A 17885-nucleotide genomic window follows, 5' to 3' on the forward strand; every position below is an offset into this window, starting at 1 on the left:
TCCATTATTTCCCTCAGAGATCTCTGAGATATTTTGTGGCTGCTCGCTTTTTGGGTCTCAAGCCTCAACCCAGTTGCAGCGACAGACGTGACACAATCCCCACTCCACTCCGCACTCCACGGAAAAACAAAAGCCGTACTCCGCACTCTTCACAGGCGTTTTGTTAACATCCCGACTGACACTGAAACCGAAAGCCTTTCTCCGCCAAAACAGCAAAAAAGCAAAACAAAACAAAAGAAAAAGTAAGGAAAAACCCAACAACGAAGAAAAGCAAACTCCAGAGAGACGTTTTATTTATAATGAAGTTCATTTACTTTGTGCAAAAATACGGGCGGAGAACAAAAACGCTTTAGTTTCATGTGTTCCGTTCTGTTCGAGAGTGGGGCAGGGGGGGAAAGGGCAGAAAGGGGGGCAGTGCCAGGACTCACTGCTGTCCTGATGCTCGGCTGTCTTCGCGGCTCTGTGTGGAGTACGGAGTACGGAGTACGAGTATGGCTATTGTTTTAGCCGCTTGTTGTTTGCAAGATTAATATGCTGCTGTTTTCCACTACTTATGCTGCCTTTCAAGACGGGACACCCCCTCCCCCCACCCAGCCGACTGCAGGTCCAGGCCCTGGCCCTGGCAAAAGCTCCTTCCAGCACGTCCTGCCTAGGCACATGTGTGCAAAAGTACTTTGCCAGCAGGCAGGGTATATTGTAGATGTGGTGAGGCATGTAACGGGGTGCAGGAAGGGTCTAGGAGCACAGTGCCCACAAACAGTAAGCTCTGGTATTTATTTAATGAAAGTTTGATAGATTTTCCTCGAACCTTCTCGATTCGATCTCCGATTTCCCTGGTAAAAGCTAATTAAAAACGATCTAGGGATACCCATCTAAATCTTCCGTTGATAAACCTTTGTTTGGGCAGCTTTTACCTGCCACTAAAGGGCATCCCGTAATAGATTCACTGCCGGGTTTCAGTTTAATGAGTGTGCGTGTGCTGGTGCTTGATGCTTGATGCTGGATGCTGGATGCAGGATGCAGGATGCTGGATGCTCCTCTCATCTCAGTGCGTGTGTTGAAAACTTAAGTCACGAAAGCAGAGCCAGAAGGCAGCGACAGCCAACGAAATACTTTGCCAACGAAAATATTATACAACTACTTTAAAGGAAAGGAAAGGGAAGGAAAGGGATTTATTGTGTGCCTCTGTGTGTGTGTGTGTGTGCAGACTCCTTTTTGCCCAGTGTGCTGCTCAACGAGATGCAATGAAGCCGAAATGCAGCAGCACTCAACTTGAGCTCCTCTTTCGAGCTCCTCAAAGATTCTGGGGGGGGGGAAAAGTCTTGCCGTCGCCCCTTCGCTCTGTGCGAAAATGAGCAGAAATTCTGGGGAAGGGCTCCTTGCCTCTTGTCCTCTGAAATTTTCATTTGCATCGTTTGGCAAGCTTCCTTCCTGCCATAACTGGCGGCGTTCTGCACGCAGTTACACATCACAATTTGGTGCGCAGCAAAAGTGGCAGCAGCAGGATCCAGCTCAGCCCGGCTCCTGGCGGCACACAGTTTGTCTTTTCATTAGTTTCGCTCCTTAGTGTTATCCTGCTCAGATATCCTTCTCTTGGCCAGCCCATAGCATTAGGAGTCTTTACCCGAATCGCTTAGAATCGCTGCAATGAAATGCTCAGGAAACACTGCCAGGGATTTTTCAGGGATTTAATTGCTCCAAATTTTATTCCCCAGGAGATTCCTCTACTGCCCTACACTCTCCTCCCACTTTTATCCCTGCCCTACTGTTATTGGGCTCATCGGGGACTGCGACTGCGTCTCAGATTCGCCATCTTCCTTCGGTGCGACTCCCCGTCCGTGTGGTCGTCGTCCCGCACCAGTTGCAGGGCATTGCAGACGGGAGTGATTATGTCGTCCACATGCGGCACCTTCGCGGCGAACGGCACCCGCCGCAGACCCGTCCAGATGTGCTGCCTGTCCGAGGGGGACTCGGCGGGCGTGGCGGCAATCGCCACCTCGAAGGCGCCCTCCTCCTCCGGCGGACCGTGCTCGTTGATCCGCAGCTGCAGCTTGACCCGCGGATGGAGGGCCCGCAAAGCCTCCGCCAGCGAGACGTGCAGCTGGAGGGCGTCTCGGCGGAAATTCTCGCGGTACCGACAATGATCAATGTACAGCACCGGCTGATTGGGGTCCAGTGGCGTCTTGTCGCTCATTGTCGGGCTGGACAGGACTGGACAGGACTGGACAGGGCTGGACTGGACAGGGCTGGACAGGTGGAAGGGCCCGAAATCGTCGGGGGGGACAGGTGGCTAGAACTGACGGCAGAGCTCTCAGGTTTCGACAGGATTCTCCTGGGTGGCTGCTTATCAACTCTTGGCGGCCGCCGCCAGGCCCCATTGTGTGGGGGCACCATCATAAATCAAATAAAAAAGAGCGTATCTGACAAATAAATCTTCGAGAGTGAAACACCGCAAAAAAAACAACGAGGTCGTGGAAAGAACATGCAAATGGGCATAAAATATGCAGAGGCCACAAGTCCAAAAAATGAAATAAAATAAAGTACAAGAAAGGTGACTGCCAGTCGGGTGTGGACGATTGGGATACCCTGGAAAAAGTTATTAGATTTATTTTTAATTGGAATAAATATAAAAAATATAAAGATCCCATACGTATTATTCTACGAATGATAATTCGCTCGCACAGATAGGATTTTCTTAGAGCAAAATATTATAAATATTCTAAAAAACGCGTTTTTCGACCGATATTATAACGGATATTATAATATTATTATTATAGTAGTAGAGAACAGAACACTGATCTTGAATAAGCTCATATGACTGTGAGAAATGCTTCAGATGCCATTTTGGGACATAGCTGTAGATCTATTCTATATTCTATATAGACTTTGAAAATACCCTTTCGGCATTACAAAACTCCTCTAAAAACCATAATACCCGACACGAAAAAATAGTACAAGATACAGCAGAAAATAAATACATATTCCGTATATATCGTCCAGTTTCAGCTGACATTTTGACCTGCGGCGACTCGAAAAAAAAAAGAAAAGTATATTTTAAATAAAGGAAATTTTTTGCAAAATTTACCAAAGCTAAAGAGTAAAGAAAACACACACACAAAAGGGAAAGCTCACTCCTTGTCCCTCTCTCTCTCTCTGTATAGAAAAAGGGTGGTGGAGAAGTGAGGGGGTGTCCGGGGGGAGGGGGGAAAATATATTTTAATAAACTGAACACAAAGCAGAGTAGCAAAAGAGCCCTGTGCTCGGTGCCCCAGAACCAGCGGCAAGGTTAGCCAGCAGTTCATTCATTCAGTTTTTATTCAGTTTTATTCACAGTTATTGAATGTAGAGCAGCTCCCCCTCCCCTTCCCCCACCCCTTCCCCTTTCCCCTTCCTTTGCCTCTGCCTCTTCCACTGCCCTCGAATAATATAAAAATAAATATAAAATACGAGTAAAATCTCTACCTCCACCTCTACCCTCTGCCCTCCACCATCTACCATCTACCATCTATGATAATATTGCAAGCTCAGCCAGGGGTTAGAGGTCGGAACGTGAGCAGCAGAGCCGCCACCGATGGCCCACCAACGACAGTGACCGACGACAGTTGACAGACGCCGCAAATCCCAAAGAAAATATATTCAGCCAAAACCGTAATGCGGCGGACAGCGGAGAGTGGATTGCGGCCGGAGTCGGGCGGAGAGTCTTTGGGCTATGGCCGGGACGTGGCAGTGACGATGACGATGACGATTGGGTTGCTGTTCCCTCTGATTGGATCAACATACTTATCCTTGTGTTGGCAAAGCACCTAACAAGGAGTCACAAATAGCCAGAGGACATCCCTCCTCCTAAGCCCCAACCACTTTAATATGCTAAGGAGAAACTATTTGAAATTTTGATTTAAAGCTAGCGTATGATTGGTGCAAAACGGTTTTTCCCTTGGGAAACCGTAGTGGAGGGCGGCAGGGGGGCGGTACGATGAGATAGAACCTATTAAACGTTAGAAAATGTGGCATTATTTTCACTCTCTTTGGACCACGCATTAGCCTTTTTCTAGATTATTTCGATCTGACATGGGCCCCTTTACCAGACTGAAACAATCCCCTACAATTTTGTTGTTGAACCATGAGATTTGCTCGAATAATGATTGGCCTTGGGTCCATGTGTCAACTAGTTCCCGAAAGCATAGCATGCCTTACGATTTTTCAGTTCATTTGACAACGAGCATTCGTATCTATCAAAAATTTAATCTAAAAAACAAAAAAAAAATCCTGAAATGGAGCCCAAAATAGAGGAAAAGTGGAAAAACAGGCGCAGTACTGAGGAAATCGGCGACTGGCGGGACGCTTCACTCCACACGGTTCTCTACGAGTACTTCGTGAAGAACATGGCGCTGTCGTCGGACCTGGGAGCGCTCATCGGCTACGTACTGGTCTTCGTGATCACTTGGTATGTGATTATCTGGATGGCTCGCTTCGTGCTCTCGCTGGTCTGGCCGGTTGTCATGCTGGTCCTTGCCGTGATTTTGATCCGCTTAGTATCTGCTTTCGATATCCCGGAATTGACAGACATGCTCTTCCAGGCCGTAGTTGTGGTTTCAGACATGGTAATGGCAGCCGTGACCAAAGCCCTAGAGTTTGGTTTAACTTTTTTAAATTAAGGGACCTCCAATAGTAAATCTCAGCTAAATATGTATTTTTCACATTCGAAACTACTCGTTTAATAAGCAAATAAGCAACAAATTTCTTATTATAAATATGTATTATAATGTTTTTTTTACTTACCATCGCACCGCCGTAAAAACATCTCTCTAATTTGATTTAATTTGATTAAATTTAATGTAAGGTGAGGCACTGGGGGGCGGAAGTTCGTGTGAATACACCAAGCGGGAGAGTGTCAGATCAGCGCGTATTGGGAATGCCTCACCCTATCACGAACTTCACTTGGAACGAGAGCACTCTCTCCATTTTGATTCTCTTCCTCACTGCATCCCACTACTACTCTCCATTGAAGGGAGTGGGAAAGGGACGAAACTTGACGAATTTTCAAGCACGCACACAAACACACACACATTGCTAGAACTCACGGGATCCAGCGAAAAAAAAGGCGAGACAACGAAAAAATAACACATTTTAGATTTGTACACATAAAAAAAAACCAATTTATGCAAAAGTATTATGTTCAACAACATACATATGTACATATGTATATATCAAACATTTCACATATAAGATACATATTTTTTGCACTTTTCCTTCTTAGATCTGCATTTTTGCGGCCATTTTGCCTCCTTCTGCGCCACCGGCCAGTCGCAAACACTTTTCTTGCACTAAAACACATTTAATTTGTACATTTATATATGAACTTCATTTCAAACAACTGCGCGACATTTTACACGATCGATTTTCACCATTTTCCGAATTTTCTCGATTTTAAGCGCGGAGCCGACATACGAACGCGCGCTTTGCCGACGGTAAAATGAAAGTGAGAGCGCTGCAAAATCCGTTTATTCTTTGATCTCCTGCTCCTCTTCCTTATTGCTCTCTCTCGCACTCACTCTCCAGCTACTTGTACGAAAACGAAAAGCGAAACGAAAAAACGGACAACGAGACAAAGAAAACTTTTTGATTTTCCACACGAAAAAAAATAATTTTTGCACAAAATATGTTTATCCACATATGTATATACATATCACATATAGAATATATATAAACGTATGCCACAAATCGGCTCACTTTTCCTTCGTTGATCTGCATTTTTGCCGCCATTTTGCCTCCTTCTGCGCCCTCGCCCTTTTCCAAACACTTTTCTTGCACTAAAACACATTTATTTTGTACATTTATATATGCACTGCACTGAACTTCATTTCACACACCTGCTCGACATTTTTCCCGATGGATTTTCACCATTTTCCGCATTTTCTCGAATTTAAGCGCGGAGCTGACTTACGAACGCGCGCTTTGACCGGTTGAAAAAATTTGAGTGAGAACCCTGCAAATGCGTTCATTCTTTGATCTCTCATTCTGCTGCCAAGGGCGTACCCAGTATTTCGCGAAGGGGGTCAGTGATTGTTATGCGTTTGATGAAGATGTTAAATGCATTTAGAAACATTGATTCATATCAAATCAATTAAGCAGAAACCTTTTTATTTCAATATGCAGCGAATATTAAATTCTAATATGTTTTCCACTAATAAGCACGCTGAAGGGGCGGCCAGTTAACCCCCTTCTGATAACTGTGTACGCCCTTGCCTGCTACTCTTCTTAATTGCTCACTCTCCTCCCACGCTCTCTGCAGCTGCTTAAGCTCATGATGGAGGTCCGCTCTCGCAGCGCGCATTCTTCTCACGACACCTTTTGCTCAGTGCAACAGCTTAGTGCTGCTCTCTCTCTCACTCAACCTTGTAAAATTTCATCATGCTCATGCTCAAAAGAGTGTGGGAGTTTGAGTGTGATCTAGAGACGAAACAGGTGAGTGAGTTAGAGTGCGCGTTGATGGTGCAGCGTATGGTGAAATGACTTAGTTTTATTAAATTAACTGATCTCTCTTTGTAGTAGCAGAGAAAGAAGTTTAAAAATCTAAAATCTGTTATTGTCTCGTTGTCCCAGCTTTTTTTTCGTCGCGTTTTCGCAAAAGTAGCTGGAGAGAGAGCAATTAGGAAGAGGAACAGGAGATCAAAGAATAAACGCATTTGCAGCGCTCTCATTCAAATTTTTTCAGCCGGTCAAAGCGCGCGTTCGTAAGTCAGCTCCGCGCTTAAATTCGAGAAAATGCGGAAAATGGGGAAAATCCATCGGGAAAAATGTCGCGCAGGTGTGTGAAATGAAGTTCAGTGCAGTGCATATATAAATGTACAAAATAAATGTGTTTTAGTGCAAGAAAAGTGTTTGGAAAAGGGCGTGGGCGCAGGAGGAGGCTAAATGGCGGCAAAAATGCAGATCTAAGAAGGAAAAGTGCAGCGATTTGTGATATATATTATAAGTATATATTTTATATATGTATGTGGACTAAAAAATATATTTTTTTTCCATTAATTCTTTTTTTTCATGTGTAAAATCAAAAATGCTTCGTTGGCTCGTTTTTTATTTTCCTTTGATCCGTGATTTGCAGCAGTATGTGTGCGTGCATGCCTGAAAACTTGCCGAAAAATTCGTCTAGTTTTGTCCTTTTCCCACTCCATGGTGCAATAGGCCACTGAAGAAGAGAATCAAAAATGAGAGAGGGCTCTCGCTAAAAGTGAAGTTCGTGATGGGGTGAGGCATTCCCGATACGCGCTGATCTGACTCTCTCCCGCTTGGTGTATTCACACGAACTTCCGCCCCCTAGTGCCTCACCTTAAATTAATATGCGTAAAATTTGTGCTCTTATAGGAAATCGTGTTGTGCGTTTCGTTTGCGGTTTCGGTGCGGTTTCGGTGCGGTTTTTTCGTAAAAGTCGAAGTCGTCGTGCGCTGTCTTTCTTCATCAGAATCGAATCTCAAGGGAAAAGAACAGCAAATAGATAGTGGGTGAGTGTATATTTCAAATATTTCATTGGAGCGCATTAAAATCGGTATTTCCTTTTTCTCCTCTAATTTCGGCTCTTCTGCTCCAAAATCTATGCCAAAATTGGAACAGAAAGTGACACCAAAATTTGTAATGAATCCCTCAAATATTTAAAGAAAACTGCGACCATAAAAATAATCCGTTTATTTTCAGTGCGGATGACGCGATACGACTTTCCATTTCTCCCACTCATTAGGATAATTGTCCAGAGGGTTGTGGTCGGGGAGGGGGTGGGGTGGGGAGGGGAGGGGAAGGCTCTTGGCAAGGACGCCTCAAAATGGAGGCTGAAACTTATAGATGACCGAGTAAACCGGTCAGTGGCCTCGCTCCATTTGTCAATGCCTCAGTTCGTGGCTGCCACAGGGCCTGCGGCGGCAGAAGCCTTCAACCTTCAGTTTCACTTGTTCGTTTTTTCTTCTCTCTTCTTTTGTAGCTTGCCACAAATTGGCCAATGCGTTTGTTCAGGAATCCAGAGACGCCCCAACAATGCTGGGGATTAAAAACCGTTTTGCATGCCCCATGGCGAGGAGGCAAGATCTTGGGGCGGCAGGAACCCAAAACGAAAATGCGTAAATGAATTTGCAGAAATAATTCGCCGGGTCCGTCGCTTGATTAAATTTTCTTCTACTGCAGGGAGCACACGAGTGTCCGGCGGGCATATCCGTGTTATTTATAAAATATCCGGCCTCCGCTTGTTATGGCTCCAAATGAGTTTTCATTGATATAAAAACATAGATTGTGCCCCCCGCCCCTCATCGGGGGATTTCCCAGGCGGTTCTACGACCTCTGCCATCCCCCAAAAATGTTTACTTCCTTTCTTTCTCTTTCTCTTTCTCTTTTTGTATTTTATTTATTTCAATTATTAAAAGTTTCGGCCCGGCACGTTGCCCACAGAAATGCCTAAGAAAACCCTAAAGAAAAGTCGCAAATGGTTTTCTTTTTCCCACTTGCTCTCCAATCTTCAATTTGAGGCACATTCCCTCGTCCATCCCCCAGTACTACCCTCTACAATCCCCTATTTTAGGCACTGTTCTATCCCCAATCTGGGGGCATGGCTTTCCCCACCATTTTCCCCCGTAGTATCTGAATTTTTTATCCCACGGTTTTTCCACCATTTTATTCCTCGTGGACTTTGGGCAAACAAAAACATTAACTGCTCAATTGTTTTCAACGCGCGCTGCCTTTGTCCTGAATTGATGGGCTTTAAATTGTTCAGGCTTCCCTCTGCCTCTCCCTCTGCCACTCTATCTCTCTCTTTGTTTCTTTTTGTATCTCTTTGTACTTCTATGGCTTTGTATCTGTATCTGTTTCGCCTGTTTCTTGCTGCAATTTATTCATTATCAACAGCGTTAGCCTAATTGGTTTGTCCGCCAAGCAAATCCCGCGGACTTTTGTTTAATTTTATTGCGATTCTGAAATTTAATTTCGCCATTGAACGGCATTGATATTGATGATTTTTTTTGTAGATATTTAAATATAGTTTTTGTCAACGAATAACCCTTAGAAAAAAGATTCGCTTTTATTTTATTCTTTCTTTCAGAAAAATATGCGCATTTCCATTTCGATTTCCATTAAACCAGCTGTGATTAATCCCTTATTATCCTCTTTATTGTATTTGAAAGCCTTCCGTTTTTTAAGGCAATGAACGATAAATAATAAATAAAATACCGGCATACAGGTAAGACTTGTATTTCCCCTCAGAAGGAAATCCACAACTGGAACAGCATTCTGTCGGGTATCTTGTGTTTTTTTTTTGTAATGTGTACTTTATTATTGCATTATCATAAATTTCTTTGCGGACAGGCAGAACAATAAATTCCATTAGCTCTTCTTATGTATGCTTTTGGGGGCTTTTCCGCATTTTCCCCGCGAGATGAGTTTTCTTCAACAGGTAAACGCTTCACCGTCTGCTTTCTTGCGTTTATAATTAAATATTTTCTTTTCAATTGGTATGCCACAAAAGAGGCACGGCCGATGGTCTGGGTTAACCAGAGGGGGCTTTCCTGGGGGCTTTCCCGGGGCGGGGGAGGAAGTCTGGCGGGGAATGTTGCGGCTCTTCAGTTCATTGTGATTTTTAAAGTGTTTTGTTTGTCTTTAATTAGCAGTTTATGGCCTGCCGCTTATCTCTGGACAGAAGGAACGCATAGAATGGGGGCTCTCAGCCAAAGGAAAATATAGAATGGGATGTGTGGGTGGGTGTGGGTGGTAGGGGCTCCCCCCCTTCCCCCTGACTTAACGACCAATTGGCAGTGGGCAGTGGGTGGTGGGTGGTGGGTGGTGGGTGGTGGCGGTGGGCCAGCGGTGCGTGCGGTGTGTCTGTGTTTGATATGATTAATTACCTAATTATTGCATTAGATTACTGTACAGCTGCGGCTATTACGGGCATGACTTAAAGCCTGTCCTGCGGCTATCATTGCCTACCACCGGCCGTTTAATCACTGCTAGCCTGTCCCAAACTCAATGGCTTATCCATGCCGCTTGGGGTCAACACTCTTTCCAATTCCCAAAGCAAGGACTTTGATCTGTAATTGGGGGGGAACTGTGGTCCGACCTCTGGTCTTCAATAGGTAGAAGTATGGCCTGGAGTCTGGTCTGTAATGGGGAGAAGATGTTCCAGAGACCCATCATCATGGCATGGGCAGGGCTTCAGGGTTTCCGATTCGATTTTAGGGGTTACGGAAATCCTCAAATAAACACTAGTGGAGTATCGTTTAGAACTTAACAAAAACTAAGCTGAAAAGAGTGCCTATATGGCTATAGACTATGCCTGAGCTCTTAAACCTAGTCGAAAATCTTACTTTTAAAGGTCGTAAGGGATCCGGAAGATCTATAAAGTGTGTAACATAAACCCATATCCATCCGATCATATGTTCTCTATAGCCTCTATGCTCTAGCAACAGGTCAGGGGCAATCGATGTGGCTTGAATCGAATGTAGAGAGATCTTTAAGATCGTATCTTTTGCCAATAAAAAACCTCACAGATATCTACATTCAAGGTAGATATATATCCCAGATACAAAGCAGTATAGTAGCAGAGTTTGCCTCTCATTTTTGCCCAACTTTGGGTCCCCTTTTCAGGGTCTAAGCAAATATTATTAAATAGAATCCAAAGTTTCCTCATAAATCCCGACAGCATGATGTGGTCTGTAGTTGTTTGGGTTGTGTGTGTGTGAGTGAGTATCTGTGTCTGTGTATCTGTTTATCTGCGTATCTGTGGGGATGTCTGCCTGGCAATGAATGTTGAAATGCCATTTTGTATAGAATACTTAACAGAGCGCCGCGGGAGGCCCATTCAAACACATCCACACTACACACACACACACATAGGAGCATACACCATTTTCAATATCAAAGTCACGTGCAACTGTTGTATATTAGTTTCCCGGCCTCTCCCTGATGTTGTTTTTCCGTATTTTTTGTTGGTTTTGCCAACTGCCGTTGCTGCCGCTGTGGCGGTGGCGGTGGCGCTACGGCAACGCTCGAGTGATTTTAGTTTGAATTTTACGTGCCCATCAAAATGATTATGAGCACGCACATACCCGTAGATACAGACACACACCCCCAACCATAGATACACACACAGAGATACACTCTCCCGCACACACGGACATAGTTTCAGGTTGTTCCACATGTTGTTGAAGGTATTCATGCACTTCATTAGGAGCGTCATGTCAAGCGGCAGAGCAGGGCAGAGCAGAGCAGAGCGAGGAGCAGTGGAGCAAAGTGTATCTACGAGTATGTCCCACCATCAATGTGTGCCATGGAGTATCTGTATCTGTGTCTGTGTCTGGGGTATCTGTGTGTGTGTGTGTGTGTGTGCGGTTTGTCGCCTGGGGGCGTTGATGTTTAGCGCTCGGTAAAGTCGTTTTAATTAAAGTTTGTGCAAGCATTGAAATTATGTACCGTTACGCTTTTATGCATACTCAGCTAAGTGCGATACTCCCTCCCCCTCCCCCTCCCGCCTCTGTCTCTCTGTGTATCTTGCGGATACATTTTCGGTTGTACGAGCATCCCATCGAACAGCCACAGGACTTGACTCTGGTGTGCTGCAGCCCGGCGGATGCCTACCCCTGGAATTAGTTAAATAGTTTCGCCATGCATTAAGCCGATTAAAAGTTTTCCTATCAACAGAATTATAATTGTATCTTTCTCTTTCAGATGCAACAAGTTGCTCCATTCAGGGTTGGGGGGGGGGGGGGGGGGAGTATCTTTTGCCAGCAAAGGCAAGAGGAATGCAATTGGAGATGCCACAGATTCCCTTAGAAACTTATCCAAATGTATCTTATGGTCTTTTTTGGAATCAGGGAGGACTACTTTGACCTCCTTGGCCTTTATTTTCCAACAAAATCAGTGCCTGCCCTAGACCTTGAGAAGAAAGTATCTTAAGCTTATCTTTCAGTGGCCTAGACTTCGACAGCAATATAGATACCATTTTCATATGGAATTTTTCCGCTTAAAGTCAGGTAAATGCAACTGAGGATTGGTTGAGGGTCCGCTGACAGGATGCGGTTGACCGCGGAATCGCTACACAAAAATGCTCCAGCAAAAGTGTTGAAAAGCCAGGCAAAAAGAATTGGCGGAAAAATGCCGAAAAACCGCAGAAAACAAGCCAACGGACAGGAAAATGGCAGTAGATACAGACCAAGCGATAGAGGGAGAGGGTGGGAGAGGGAGGGAGAGGGAGGGGGGTTGTTTTCCCAGCGACAATTGCTGTTTGCATTTATGCGAAATGAGTCGCGTTGGCGGGTGGCGGGGGGACGGGGAATGGGCTGGCCCAAAGCATCGGTAATAACCCAAGTAAATGTCAATGCAATGCAGGAAATGCTGCGAAAACACACATAAATTTTCCATGCAGCAGACAAGCGCACATCCCCCCTCCCCCCCCACACACCCCCTCCACCCACATACAGAAAAATGAACAAACGACGCGCATTTGCAATTGCATTATAATTTGTTGTTGCCACTGCACTCCCCCTCCACCCCCCACCCCCCACGCACACAACAGAGCCGTACAGTCTGCTCTGAAAGTATGCATCACGCCGACAGTGGATGACAAAAGCCTGTGGCTGTGGCTCTCTGGCGTATGCGAAATGCGAAATGAGCTTGCACTCGTTTTTGGCTTTTGGGCTGCTTTTGCGATGGAATTATTAATGCGACTGCGACTGCGACTGCGACTGGGATCCACAACCACCCCGTGTTAATTAGCCCCATCGCTGGTTGGGCATCGCCCGGAGGCTGGAGCCTGGAGCCTGGACAAAAGTCGCCTGGAGCCTGAATGGCTTTGAAGAGCTGTAATTAGGGGCACTGCCTTGGTTTACAGTTACTCCTAGTATCCCAGTACTGAATGCGAATGCATTGCCATTATTCAAAGAACACGAAAGAGGGTTTTCCCTTCCGTTTTCCCGTTTTCCATTAGTATCTCCCGGGGGGGGTGCAGGTATTTTTGGTTAACATTCTATGGGGATTAATGTAATCCACGAAAGAGGTTTAAAATGCGGATTTTATGCGGGAGATGCGTCCTTTCATCGATGTCTATTACTTATCCTCTTCAAGTGTTCAGCTTTTTTAAAGGAAAGTCTTCAAGAGGCGTCTCTCGTGTGTCCCCGGAAAAAGGCAACACTCTCACTGGATGGCCCATGGAGCGGGCCCCCCATGGAGCCAGCGAGCGAACGTGTCTGAGTAATTGTGTTTGTGTGACAGGCGGGGAGAATAAAAGTGCAATTTATATGCTTAAATGACTTTATGATGCAACGCAGCCCAGAGGAAAAACCAGAAGCAAAGTGCTGAAAAATAACATGCAGCAGCACACAGCAGGAAAAACGGAAAAACGAGGAAAATGGGAAAAAGTGGGGGGAAAAACAAAAGAAAAAGCAAGTGTCTGCGAGAGAGCACGTGAATTGTTTACATGTGATAGAGATTAATCCATCAAGGATGAAAGGAGCCTGTTGCGGCACGGAGATGGAGATGGAAATGGAGATGGAGATGGAGATGCAGATGCGGATGATGGGGCATCAGCAGGAGGTCTCGTGTGAATTTCTAAGGATTTCCGGGCAAACACAAATGCCTCTCTAAGGAAATTTAATTAAGGGCTTTTATGCTTATCCCCCGACAGACTGCCATTTAATTATGGCCAGCACATACAACAATTTAATCAACTACCAGATGACTATTTTAATCAAGGATCTCTTCCATCCATCCTTCTGCACAATCCCTGCATCCCCCTCCCTCCCCCCCCTAGTAGTATCTGCTGTTCTGCACAGTATCCATGTTTGGCAAATGCAAATTCTGGCTTACAGTTTGCACTCGTAATAAACACAAATATTCATGGCTCTGCGGTACGAAAAAGTCAAAGTTCACTCTGGGTCCTTGAGTGCTATACGAGTATCTGTGTAGGAATGGTATCTCTCTCCTTTTTTTTTTTGTTATTTTTTGGTGTGTCCTAGAGTGCCCTTAACTTGAGAAGGGGTATAGCGGCATTTGAAGGCGTTTTGTAAGAGAATTTACTTTGAATAGAGTGGAAAATATCATAGGACTACCGGAGGAAGGGTGGTAGGAGGAGTTCTGCAGGAGATAAGATATAGAATGCCTGGATCGAATAATGTCTCATAAAAGGGTAACCATTAGGGCACCAGTATTATTCAGTTAGACTGATTCTGGTAATACTTCTTTAATATTAAATAAATATTGTTGATATTAAAAAAAAAAATAATAAATAATATAATATAATAGAAAATAATAATAACTAAAGTACCAGAATATAATACAAAAATTGATCTAAAAAATAAAAATTAGTCCATTCTTATTATTGATTCCTGATTCCTGAATTATTTCTATATTTTAGCACTTAAAAATAATCGATTTAAAAAAAAAATAATAATAATAAGATATCCAAAATATTCGATGCTTAAAAACTTATCAGAATATACTACACAAATTGATCTTCGAATTGTCCCAAAAATACTAGAATGGTCCACGGAGTCTAGTATTTTTTCTATAGAAATAATCAAATTTTGTCGAAAATCTTATATAAATAATAATAAAATATCTGAAATATTCGATGAATAGTACCAGAATATACTCTACAAATTGTCAAAAAATACTAGAATGGTCCATGGAGTCTAGTATTTTTTCTATAAAAACAATCAAAAATTGTAATAATAAAATATCTGAAATATTCGGTGCTTAAGAAAAGTACCATAATATACCCGAAAAATTGTTCTAAAAACTCGAAATTAATCCATACTTGCCATTGCTACAAAAATACTAAAATGTGCAACTAATCCGGACTGAATTTCATTAAAAAAAAATTTAAAAAAAGAATAAATATTGAAAATATAATCAAAAAATATCTAAAATATTCGGTGCTTAAAAAACCTACCAGAATATACTCTAATAGAAAATACTAGAATGTCCACCCCGTTTCTGGTATTTTTTCTATAAAAATACTAGTAATATTTGGCAGAGATTTTTCTTAGCACTGGGCCTGGTCTTCCCTTTGGAACTTTTTTTGATGAGATTTTCCAGGAAAAACGGATGAAATTTGAAGTCTTTCCATCTGCTTTGTGAGGGTATCTAATCCTCGTTGGAATAGATTTAATTCCCTTCTCCGTTTCCACTATTTTCATTTTAATTTTTATGCCACTTTTTTCGAATGCCACATTTTAACTTTCGCTGCGTTTTCATTACTTTTTTTGTAGCAGTTTTAGATGATTTTCACGACTTGAACTGCAGGCCAACTGCATTTCATATATAGTTTTTTAGACCCCTCCCTGCCCCGCCCTGCCCCTCCTACCCCTCCCTGCCCCGCCCTTTTGCTTACGTAGGAGATGTGTGAAAGATATGGAAATTGTAGGCGAGTGCCGGGCGAATTGCACTGAAGTACAGAACTACTACTCGCATATGAATATTCATTTTGACTAGAGGGAGGGGGGCGGATGGATGGATGCTGGAGATACTTTAAAGCAGACGGAAAAAGATTGTGTGTTAAAGCCCGTGGTTTCGGTTTCGGTTTCGGTTTGGGCTTTGGGTTTGTCCGGGAAACGCACACAAAGAGAGAACACAACAGAGAACTAGGCCCACGAACGATTTAACCGCATAATTTACAATGACAAACGAGGTTAGCCCCCCTGCCCCGCCTGCCACCTGCCCCCTGCCGCCGTGTGCGCACAATTACACTGACAGCGTGGTGGAGGCAGGACTACGAGGACGAGTACTAGGACGAGTACGAGTGTATGTGGTTTAAGGTCGCGCAACAAGCGCGCACACACACACACACACACAGAGAGACGGATGAACCTCTTGTCCTCGTCACGGGACTACATCCCACTGACACACAGACACACCGACACGGACACGGACACGGACAAATGACAGCTGAGAGACACAAGAGTATGCTACTTGTCCGAGCCGCAGGATGTGGCGACCTGAGACCTGAGCTAGTTTACACACAGAAGGTGGAGGGGGAATGTGGATGTGGATGTGGATAAGGATGGGTGTCTTCCGGGGACCTTTGCTGTGTGACCTGTGAGCATAATCAAAGCATAGGCCTCTAGCCGTAGCTGTAGCTCCATTATATTCCACAATCAATATGCGCAATTGAACGCGCATGATTGTTGTGATTTGCAATGCTCCGATGAGCACAATCTGCCACATCCTCCTTGGGGGCACGCGTACGAGTGTCTTAATCAGTTGACACAGCAGGTGAAGCCAGTGGTCTTTGATCAAACATGGCGGGGGTCCAAGTCGAAGTCGAGTCTGCAAAGGAGTAGATTTAAAGCACAATACGAGCATAATTGAATACTCCCTCGAATACGCTATCCATGAACTGGAAAACCCTTCAAGAGTGTCAACAAAATGCTCTGCAGCTTATGATAAATGATGCCCCGAGTAGCGTTCGCCCCGCTCCCCGCTCCTGGCAGGGCTTGCCGTTTAATCTGCCCGTCAACGAACTTCTGACAAGTTACACATCACGCGGCAACAGTTGGTTCGAGTTAAGCACCGAGGCGCCTCTCCACCGGCTTTAAGTTTTCCCAGCTTGATGCTAATTTCAAAGCCCAAAAGGTAATTGAAAGCCAGTGGGAGAGGAGGATGGGGAAGATGCCCAAAAGGCAGTTGAACTCTCGCTCTCCTCCAAAGTCCTGAAAGAGCCCACTGCCTATGGCACTCTGGATGTTAACTTTTGACCGCAATGTGAGGGCCTCACGTGCAGCCAAGGCCCGCTCCTGAATGGTATTTTTTATTAGATTTTGCCGTCAGTCAGAGGTTGTCCTCCCCCTCCTTCGCCCCTCAAGGGCTGAGGCGGAATTTATCAAATTTTATGCAAGTAACTTTCGGGTTTTGTGGGTGGGGCTGGGGCTGGGAAAAAGTAAATATGCCTTTGTGTTAACTAAGCTGAAAATACATGGAGTACCCCCCCCCCCCCCATTGAAGGGGGGAAGACAGGGGTGTAGGGCTGTGTCCTGAGTGGCAGGAGTGACGTTGCAGGAATGCATTGCAGTTGCGTCTATCGAGTGCCAATCTGGGCGATGTCGACAACGATGGTTACTGCACAAACACACACACACACACACACACACACTCACACACGCACACTCACACACACTCGGGACATACGTGAAAAGAAGGAAAAGCATTTGGCAGTTTTCAAGGAAAGTTTGTCAGGACACACGTTTCACACGAGAGCAGGGGGGTGGAGGTTGGAACAGTGCTACGAAGTGGCCTATAGAGGTGCGAAAATATACGTGGAAAATACTAGCTATCAATAGAATATATAATAGGGAACTAGAGCCCCCTCTACCTCTATTACGAACCCCGTTTGTTGGCCTCTTTTCGCTGTGGCAACACCGCCTTTGGAACCACTGTGCCATTGCCGCACGCACACTTATCAGACCATACAATGTACCCGTCAATGTGGACCCAGCACCCACCCCCCACCCCCACCCATCACTCGAGTTGCAAAAATATTTTTCTATAATAGTTTTTGGAGTATCAAACTCGGAGCTAATGCGAAAAGTTTGCTCCAAAGATTGCAACAAAAGGCGTGGCCAGAATGCAGAAGGTCGAAAGGGCGCCAAAGGGCTCCAAAAGGGGGACCTACCATCTAATGACAAGTGCAGGGTGGCAGGGTGGCAGGGTGGCAGGGAGGTGCGGCAGGGCCTTGAACCGAGGGCCTGTGAAGTGCCCTCCCTGCCGCCCTGCAACTTTGTGGCATGTGGCGTGTGCCCCTGCCGCGTGCCAACTGTTAACTGCTTTGCATACCTTTAGGCGCTAAAAGCTTTCTCGCCGAACCGCACTTGAGAGGCCGCACACCTGTTGTTGGTGCCCCCGCCTGCTGCATTATTCAAATC

At 44.8% G+C, this 17885-nt stretch overlaps 1 protein-coding gene across 1 annotated transcript; it reads right to left on the minus strand.

Moving 5' to 3' along the window:
* Window positions 1-1777: 1777 nt before the first annotated feature.
* On the minus strand, window positions 1778-2194 carry LOC113565632 (selenoprotein BthD). The gene has a single exon (XM_026988169.1). It carries the CDS (start codon window positions 2192-2194, stop codon window positions 1778-1780), a length of 417 nt encoding a protein of 138 aa, XP_026843970.1.
* Between the last annotated feature and the right edge of the window lie 15691 nt (window positions 2195-17885).

Source organism: Drosophila persimilis, unplaced genomic scaffold (genome assembly GCF_003286085.1).
Source record: "Drosophila persimilis strain 14011-0111.01,24,50 unplaced genomic scaffold, DperRS2 tig00000191-arrow-pilon, whole genome shotgun sequence".
NCBI lineage: Eukaryota > Metazoa > Arthropoda > Insecta > Diptera > Drosophilidae > Drosophila > Drosophila persimilis.